Source organism: Sinocyclocheilus anshuiensis, unplaced genomic scaffold (assembly GCF_001515605.1).
Source record: "Sinocyclocheilus anshuiensis isolate Anshui unplaced genomic scaffold, SAMN03320099.WGS_v1.1 scaffold1497, whole genome shotgun sequence".
In the NCBI taxonomy this organism is placed as follows: domain Eukaryota; kingdom Metazoa; phylum Chordata; class Actinopteri; order Cypriniformes; family Cyprinidae; genus Sinocyclocheilus; species Sinocyclocheilus anshuiensis.
Genome location: NW_015543492.1, coordinates 1,250,865 through 1,260,396, shown reverse-complemented (window position 1 = coordinate 1,260,396; position 9,532 = coordinate 1,250,865). Strand labels below are relative to the sequence as shown.

General features: G+C 38.3%; 1 protein-coding gene across 1 annotated transcript in view; it reads right to left on the bottom strand.

Moving 5' to 3' along the window:
- Positions 1–7,511, bottom strand: part of LOC107694781 (collagen alpha-2(XI) chain-like) — a 16,477-nt gene extending 8,966 nt beyond the window's left edge. The window contains exons 1-26 of the mRNA XM_016494469.1: positions 7,477–7,511; positions 7,210–7,251; positions 6,889–6,951; positions 6,553–6,627; positions 6,270–6,356; positions 6,093–6,149; positions 5,923–5,976; positions 5,707–5,760; positions 5,421–5,474; positions 5,207–5,260; positions 4,926–4,979; positions 4,686–4,730; positions 4,476–4,529; positions 4,245–4,289; positions 4,081–4,134; positions 3,952–3,996; positions 3,732–3,785; positions 3,592–3,636; positions 2,400–2,453; positions 2,099–2,143; positions 1,934–1,987; positions 1,714–1,821; positions 1,436–1,489; positions 1,276–1,329; positions 1,070–1,114; positions 795–848 (exon numbers count right to left, since the gene is read on the bottom strand). Of these exons, the coding sequence (XP_016349955.1) occupies positions 795–848; positions 1,070–1,114; positions 1,276–1,329; positions 1,436–1,489; positions 1,714–1,821; positions 1,934–1,987; positions 2,099–2,143; positions 2,400–2,453; positions 3,592–3,636; positions 3,732–3,785; positions 3,952–3,996; positions 4,081–4,134; positions 4,245–4,289; positions 4,476–4,529; positions 4,686–4,730; positions 4,926–4,979; positions 5,207–5,260; positions 5,421–5,474; positions 5,707–5,760; positions 5,923–5,976; positions 6,093–6,149; positions 6,270–6,356; positions 6,553–6,627; positions 6,889–6,951; positions 7,210–7,248 (1,401 nt within the window). The 5' untranslated portion in view covers positions 7,249–7,251; positions 7,477–7,511. The remainder of the gene's footprint in view (positions 1–794; positions 849–1,069; positions 1,115–1,275; positions 1,330–1,435; positions 1,490–1,713; positions 1,822–1,933; positions 1,988–2,098; positions 2,144–2,399; positions 2,454–3,591; positions 3,637–3,731; positions 3,786–3,951; positions 3,997–4,080; positions 4,135–4,244; positions 4,290–4,475; positions 4,530–4,685; positions 4,731–4,925; positions 4,980–5,206; positions 5,261–5,420; positions 5,475–5,706; positions 5,761–5,922; positions 5,977–6,092; positions 6,150–6,269; positions 6,357–6,552; positions 6,628–6,888; positions 6,952–7,209; positions 7,252–7,476) is intronic.
- Between the last annotated feature and the right edge of the window lie 2,021 nt (positions 7,512–9,532).

The following is a 9,532-nucleotide window of genomic DNA, read 5'->3' as shown; positions in this document are numbered from 1 at the left end:
AAAAACATTAAAACCCATTATAAATGAGGCATTTGTTGCATCCAGTGGGGACAAAGTATTGATAATCATAGTATTGATTATAATGACTTATACTGTCTTTTTATGCGTTGCGTTGCATCGTGTCGTGTAAACATAAAACCATGTCTGCATTTGTGATCGGAGAAATGACAAACAACAAGTGCTACTCTACACTGCTCAAAACTCGTGTTTGCATAGTCAGTGGCAAATTCTTTAAATATGAAAACGTACTTACGAGTCAGAACAGCCGGCATTGTAGTCTACTCTCCCAGAATCAGGAAACAGTCCTCCATAAAATGTGCTGCACACATCTGAATATTTGGGTTGATCTGTTCTGGAACAGTGTTGTAAATACAACTTAACCACTGATTTCTAGTCGTGTCCTCTTTTGGAAGGCCAAACAAATTATTTTAGCTTTTGCAACGACACAGCATCTTCATGACATGGCGGCGGTGGTAGCAACAATAAAGTTACGCCTTCTTTCTTTGCGTGAACATTTGGGTGGTGTTATGCAAATCTTCCCACACAGTGATGTAGACATGTGGGGCATGTTTAAACGAGGCGTTTTAGGAGGGCGTGGACGATAACGTTTATAAAGAATATCTCTTTGGGTTTGAGACTTTAGTCTTTGCAACTTTAGGGATCTTATCTATTCACGAACAGCTTGTAACACTCCAAAGAGAAAGGAAAAATTTAAATCGCATCATATGACCCCTTTAAAAAATCCTCTAAAAAGTAGCTATAAAACCGAAAATAATTTGAAAATAATCTCATACCTTAGCACCTGATTTTCCTGTTGACCCACGGGGTCCTCTCTGCCCTCTGGGACCCTAAAAAGATTAAAAAAAAAGAAGTCGTCTTAGAAAATCATTGTGCATTGCTTTACAAGTTAACTGATCTGAAATCTGTCATCTGCTTGAATCAACAACAGCAACTTTAACCTACTAAACAAATCAAACAATTTCAAATCAAATGAAAGCAAAAAGTGTTTTTTGTTTTTTAATAAATGGAACAGAAGATGAGAGATGAAATGATTAAAACAGGCTCTTACTGTTGGCCCTCTCTGTCCTCTTGGTCCAAGTTTTCCAATCAAACCCTGGAATGGGGAAAATCAGTTCAGAATTTTTCAGCATAACCAATTCTTTTCCAAAATAAAGGAAGATACTCTACGCGGGACACTGCATTGACCTCCCAGTGACATGTGATCAATACTTCTAACTCTTGAGTTTTAGTCCAATTTAGTCTAAAAAATCTTACCCTTGCACCTTTCTCGCCATTTGCACCAGGGAATCCTGGGAAACCGAGGGAGCCCTTAAAATACAAGCATTACATTGTTTGAAAAACGCAATATATTTGATGAAATGAATGATGGCTGAATATCACATCATGTTTCATTAACAATATTACTTTTGTTTACCTTAATTCCTTGCCTTCCGGGATATCCAGGAAGTCCAGGCACACCAAGTTTGCCCTGGATTGACATCATTTAAAAAGATTTAATACATCTTTAGACCAACTAAAATCTATATTTTTAATTAATAAGTTTTATATTCAGAAATATACATTTAATATAACAAACATAACATTTATATTCATTATAGCTTACTGCCAATATCAATGGCAATACAAAACATAGCTAAAATGATATATAATGGAACAAAATCAGCAATCACCACTCATTTTACATAAACTAACCTTCTCTCCAAGCAGGCCAATAGGACCAATTTCACCAGGGGGACCGACACGACCCTTCGGGCCCTCAGGACCGTCCTCTCCTCTTGAGCCAGGCACTCCCACCTCTCCCTGTTGGTGCACAAGTCAAGTGCTACCATTTGCTCTCATTTCACATTTGTGCTAATCAAATGCTAATTGATGAGTTTCTATTCACTGATGTTTTGTGATGCGCAAGACATACCCTCTCTCCCTTCACACCAAAGTCTCCTTTGATTCCAGTGAATCCGTCCTCTCCCTGAAAGTAAAGTAAAAAACATACGTTATTTAACACTGACCATTGCACAAATTGGTTTCAATTTATGTTTCAAAGATGACAAACTTGAAGTTTATGACCAAAAACACTCACCTTCTCTCCTTTATGGCCCTTCAATCCACGGATACCTTGAGCTCCCTGTCATAAAGCATTCGGTCTGTTATCTTAATCTGAGTCTTACAGGTGAAAGCAGATATCAACTATCAACAGCCATTACTAAAACATAAAACTCTCCACCAACAGAATTGTTCATAAAAATTACACAGGGTGATAAAAGGATTTTTTAATGATTAAGCTCCATAACATTTACACAGATTTAATGTCCACTGGAAAAAGACACACACAAAAAAAAACTATCTGCATCAAATTAATTGAAAAAAGATGCATATTATACCTTCACTCCCCGAGGGCCAGGATAGCCAATAGACCCCTGAGGACCATTAGGACCCTAAATATGAACAAGGAATATTAATGTCAAAATATGAACACTAGGATTTCTGCCCTGAAAATGTCTGTCTATATATATATATATATATATAACAAAGATATATACACTACTGGTCAAAAGTTTGGGATCAGTAAGACTTGTAATGTTTTTTAAAGAAGCCTCTTCTGCTCATCAAGGCTGCATTTATTTGATCAAAGATACAGAAAAAAAACAGTAATCTTGCAAAATGTTATTACAATATAAAATAATAGTTTCTATTTTAATATCCTTTCAAATATAATTTATTTATGTGATGCAAAGCTGAATTTCCATCAGCCATTACTCCAGTCTAAAGTGTCACATGACCCTTCAGAAATCATTCTAATATGCTGATTTATTATTAGAATTATCAATGTTGGCAACAGTTGTGCTGCCAAATAGTTTTTTGGAAACTGATACTTTTTTCAGGATTCTTTGATGAATAAAAAGTTAAAAAGAACAGCATTTATTCAAAATATAAATCTTTTCTAACAACATAAATCTTTGCTATCACTTCTTATAAATGTATCACATCCTTGCTGAATAAAAGTTTTAATTTATTAAAAAAAAAAAGAAAGAATAAAAATTAACTGACCCCAAACTTTTGAACTCTAGTGTATATTGTTAGAAAAGATTTATATTTTGAATAAATGCTGTTCTTTTTAACTTTTTATTCATCAAAGAATCCTGGGGAAAAAAGTATCACAGTTTCCAAAAAAATATTAAGCAGCACAACTGTTTCCAGCACTGATAATAAATCAGCATATTAGAATGATTTCTGAAGGATCATGTGACACTGAAGACTGGAGTAATGATGCTGAAAATTCAGATTTGATCACAGGAATAAATTTGATTTTAATGTATATTAAAATATAAAAATGTTATTTTACATCGTAATAATATTTCACAATATTACATTTTTTCCTGTATTTTTGATCAAATAAATGGAGCCTTGATGAGCAGAAGAAACTCATTAAAAATAGTTCTGATCCCAAACTTTTGAACGGTAGTGTATATATATATGATCTGAAGGCAAATGTCAAATGTTAAATGACACAAATTACATTTAATTTATGAAGCAATACAGAGAAATATACTAATTATTATGGTATAGACTCACCTGATTTCCTTTGGTTCCAATGGGGCCTTCCTTTCCGGGATGACCCTATTAAGACAAACCAGAATGGCATATTCTTTACCGCAGGTAATACCACATACATGTTCACTGAAAAAAAAAATCAGCACTCATCTAACACTTACAGGAGGACCGTCAGCTCCGGGCATTCCTGGCAGACCTGGCTTTCCTGTGGGTCCCTTTAAGAAGACATATGAAATGGCATTATTATTGCCATTGATTATGATCTCAGAATAAGACTGGACATGTAAGTTTGTTGTATCTTCTAAAGTGGTAATTCAGTGAAGCACATTCACTGATTATTAATAAGTATTGCTTTGTGTTCTGCAATCATAAAACACTCACCTTCTCTCCTGGTGGTCCGAGAGGACCCTGTGGACCTGACATTCCCTATTACACAGAAAAACATTCATATTAAATGTTTTGTACATTTTGTACATTTGTCTTTAAATCTGTAATAAACTTGTTGTTCACCTGTGTTCCTGGAGCCCCCTGCTGCCCTGGAGGTCCAGGCTCTCCTTGAGGCCCCTTAAAAGAGAGAATTGAACTTATCACGCACATATGCCAATTATTGCATATTTTTACACTGTTCAGGACTGTGCATTTAGAGTAATGTCAGAGAACTCAGATTTACTGACCAAGTTTCCTTTTGGACCATGTGGACCATCATTTCCACGAACACCCTGGCAGAGGCAGATAACATGGAGAAATGCAAGAAAGAAAGATCTGGAATTCTGGATATCCACGAACAAATCTTTCTTTTTCAAATCTTTCATTTTAATTTAGTGTTGCTGTGCAACTATTGCAATTAAAAAAAATAAACAACTTATTATGTAGTATTTGTAGTTAAGATTTCAATGAATACTCACAGGAGGTCCAGGAAGTCCAGAAGGCCCTTTAGGCCCCAGCAACCCACGGGGCCCCTACAGAACAACAAAGAGGTTCATCAAAGAACATACAATGAAATCTAAGTAGCCTTACAGACTTTAAATTGGAGAACAAAACCAAGTCATACAGGTCAGTGCTATCATACACAAAGTCGTAAGTGTGTACAGTGTCTGAGAAACAGAAACACCCACCGCTTCACCGGGAAGACCTCTAGGTCCAACATCTCCATCATCTCCCTGACAATCGTCAAGATGGAAGAGGATAATCAGAAAAAAATCTAACTTCAAAGTTCACATTTTTTATGCTTTATAAAGATGATGACAGATATTCAAGCAAATATGAGCAACAAAGATCAAGAGGATGTTCAGGCAGCATACATCATATTCACTATTGTTAATTTACTGTAACAGCACAAAATCCTTGAGAAGTACCCTTTCTCCGTCCTCTCCAGGGGGTCCTGGGGGTCCCATTCCTCCAGTTTGACCCTTAAAAAATGTAAATTAAATAAATTAACATTTTTAACATTATTATACGTACATCCTATAGCTATGTTACAAAATCTTTGAAATGAAAAAAACCCTTGATGTCTACTGTGTACACATTGGAAGCTGCATTCGATTTTGACCAAAAAAAGGTATCAAGCAGTAACTACACTGCCTTAAAAGCTCACTATGTTTTGGATTTACAAAAACATTAAAATGTCAGCACTTACACGATAACCCTTGTCACCAGGCAAACCAGGAAGGCCATCAAAGCCACGGTCACCCTAATATAGAAAAACATACACATTCATGATGAGTTCATAAACCAAAGATGCTCGCTCAAAAGACTCAGTCAAGGTCAACATGATTTCTATGTGGTAGACGTTTCAGAGGTGGAATAACACAAGAGTTTGAACAAAAATGGCTTCATTAAAGACGTCCAACCTTAACTCCGGGCTCTCCTGGCATCCCTCTGGATCCATCTGCACCAGCACGACCCTGCAGGAAATATCAATAATATAAGCAACTAGATAACTACATTTCTTGAGGGGAACACAAGAGGTGCCACCTAGATGCTAGGATGCGGTTGCTAAGGCGTTCTGGATTATTGCTAGGTAGTTGCTTACTGCCTTGAAGTTACTGTGATATTCTGGCCCATAGATAAAACCTGTGTCGATGTAAATCTGCGGGTTTTGTTTTTTATTTGTCAGGAACACTGTAGTGGACTCACCCTCCGACCAGATTTACCAGGAGGACCAGACAATCCATGAGGACCTCTGGGGCCCTGCAAAAACACAACAGGGATGCATGATAAATTAGAAGACTGTCTCTTTAGATTATATTGAAGATATGTCAGAGCATCTCAGAATGACTCAATGTGCTGCTAATGTTCTTGAGGCAAGACTAAGAGTTACAATGTCACAGAGACACAAATTCAGGACTTTACCTGAGGTCCATGGTCCCCACTTTCTCCCTTTAAGCCAGGACTTCCAGTTGTTCCCTATATAGGATCACAACATCAAGATGTAAGCACTTGACAAACAACATGTAATATTGCAACAGACATGTCTGTTGAATATCTATTTTATTTATTTATATAGTGTTTAGTTCTTTTACCAAAGGTCCTGGACGGCCGGTGAAACCCATTGGCCCTGGTGGGCCTTTCAGAGCCAACTAGACAGAAGACAATTCCATTAATACCAAATTAAGATGTATAATTTTAGACCTCAATGTGGAAAAAGTAATAAATAAATGTTAAATGATTGTTATATGACTATGTTATATGCTATTAACCCGAGCCTGAGACAGGATGGCTTGAGCTTGGGCCTCCTGTGCTGAGGCAATGGGCCCTTTTTCGCCAGCACTCTGTCCAAAACGGAACTGCAAGAACAGAGAAGTGTTTTGCAAATCAAGCAATAATTTATTTTACTTTTTTTATGCAACTTTGATGTGGGAGCTCAGGGAGAGCCGGTTAGAAATGATGTCCTAAATCACTTGCTTTATAATAATGGTGACAACTAGTGGTGATATGACTTTATGAACATCGAGAGAAAGAAAGAAAGGAGAGAAGACTTACAGGAAGCATGACAGAAGTTCCAGGAGGTCCTGGGACACCGTCCGCTCCAGGAAGACCAGCCTTACCAGTAGTACCCTACAGAAACAACAGCGGGATTGACTATACTGCTTTAAATTATAAACCCTCTCTACACCCGTTCTCATCCAATAGTGTCAGTGCATCGATGACATTACTGAATATTAAATGTCTTTTATACCCCAACAAAGCAAGCCAAAGAGGACAGTGGTGAGGAACCCAAACTCCATCAGGTGACAGAAATTAAGAAAAAAAAAAAAAACCTTGGGAGAAACCAGGCACATCTAAAGCATAAACACACACAAAAAACTGTCCACTCACCCTCTCACCAGGATCACCTACAGAACCAGGGGGTCCTTGGGGGCCAGCGGGGCCAGGGAGACCCTAATGCAGACAGAAAGATTGCATAATTAAGAGTGCATAATCTACACAAACCACAACTGTGAAACTTAATTTTTACCATAACATGCACTAGAATGTAATGGAAACAAGCTGGATAACTTGCAATGCTCAATATGGCAGATGTAGGAAAGTAAGTTATGCTTTTCAGTGAGGAATCAAACATTATTAGCTCAATTTTGGGGAGGACTGGGAATGCTAAGTGATCATAAATTCACTCAAAAGAGAATAAAGTGAACATACTGCTGGTCCTTCTGGTCCAGGTGGTCCTTCAATCAACATGCCCTGTGAGAGCGGTAAAATGAAGAAATTAAAGACAGTAATAATGCATTTAGAAAAGACTATTACATGAAATACATCACAATGGTATTTTGTAGCACCCTCTGGTGGCCTGGATGAACTATATGTCTAAACAGATGCAGTAGTTGCATTTTTTGCATAATTTACTATTTCCAATTCCAAATGTTAACCTTTCTCATAATGGTTTGATTATGGAAGTATGATGCTTACAGGTTCAAGGACAGCAGGGTCTCCCTTCTCTCCCTTCTGGGCTTGCACGTAGGCCTGAGGAAAACAGATATGTAACCCAAAACAGAGCCCAGTCAATATACAAACAGAAGAAACCATCAGTCCAAGATGTTCAGGTACTAGCTAAGCATTATACACCCACCTACATTACATATTATAACTCTTTTTGTGGATGTGACCCATAATCCACTGAATCTCAAGATTTACCTGGACTGATAAATTATTTTTAAGGAAGTTAAGCAGATACTTAGCTGACCAAGCAGGCTTAAAATTTCACTTATCTGCTGTTGTGAGGCCATCCATTTAAATATTGAACACTGTTGAGACTGAAGTAGCCACTATACACTTTTATTTTTGTATATGCAGGTCTACAGCATGTTAAAACATACTGAACAGCTCTGGCGCTGAAGTCAAGCGTCAAGTGGTGGTGCCCTTCCAAAAAGATACTGCTGTTCTATGCTGATCAAGATTAGGACTGCTCTCAGATCAGCATAAGAGCAGCTGAGTCAACAAATACTGATGGTGCTGCTGAACTAAGCACTCTATGCAGACTTGCAGAGGAATCTTGTGCAGAAGGAGTTGTGTTTAAGTCTTGTGATAAACAAGGTTTCCTGGCAGGGGAACCGTTTCCTGTTGATGGCATAACTTGCTGAACCATTACGCTAAGCAAACTTGATTCAGTCTTAAGTAAACACTGAATGCAAATTTACAAGTTGACTCTGAAGTTCTCTTCCAAAACCTAGTGAGCAGCCTTGCTGTCAACTGCCTACCAGTGCTGTTACTGTTAACTAAAACGAAAAAAAATCGTTAATTGATACAGAGCCCTGGACATGACATACAGCGAAAAAAGTAAAAGATATCATGGCCATAAATTAAGAATTCGCTTCCACAACTAATCAGTTTGTTCCATTGTTTCAGTTAAATCGTGGTCACTTTACTTTGAACCCACATTTTAATTTAGTTAAATCGTGGCCATGAGGGACTACATTAATATATCATTAGAATTCATTCTTAATTTCAGTCTAGGCAATTCACTAGGTTTTGGAATAGAGCTCAAGTCTTGGACCAGCATTTAGACCAACAGCAGCGCTTAGCTGGTCTTAACAACTACCTGCTTGATGCCTCTGCAAGATTTAAAGCCATTGCAAATTCAATTTAAGCTTTTATCAAAGCTTATCAAAGGAATTTGCTAGAAAGCACAAGGTAACTTACACCTCCCTCATCTGTCACAGCGGACAGGGCAGGGCCAAAGGTGTCTTCCGGCTTGCTTTCGATGATGGGCTCATTGTAGTCCTTGTAGGAATAGTCATACTCCTTCATTCCAAAGTCGCTTGTAATGTACTCCTCAGTGAAGGGTTCGTCTGGCGTTTGAGACACTCCTTCACCACCTGACTTGGTCGCATCTATGTCCTCGACGCCGACAGTCTCGTCCACCTGGGCCGTACCATTGGGAGCAGAGGTAGGGGTGGAGTGGATGGTTTGGAGGATGGAAGATTATATGGTGTGATGGGGCAGAAATGGATAGAAGATAGGAAAAAAGAGAGGAAATGAGAGGGCAAAGAGACAGAATAATCAGAATAATAGATCTTACCTGTTGTAAAAAACAGATATGAGAGAGGGGCAAACATCCACACACAGGCACAGGTTTACAGACACAGACACACACACACATAGTACACAGACTGATCTCACCAAAATAGTCCTCTTCGTGTCTTATTTACCACTTTATTGTTCAGTCTAAAGGCCTGTTCACACCAAGAATGATAACCATAAAGATAACTATAACTGTATTAGAGTTCAAACCAATAGACAATATCATTCTGTATATTAAAAAAAGTGACGTGACGTGGTGACCCATACTTGGAATTAGTGCTCTGCATTTTAACCCATCCAAAGTGCACACACACAGCAGTGAACACACACACACACCGTGAACACACACCCGGAGCAGTGGGCAGCCATTTATTGCTGCGGCGCCCGGGGAGCAGTTGGGGGTTCGGTGCCTTGCTCAAGGGCACCTCAGTCGTGGTATTGAAGG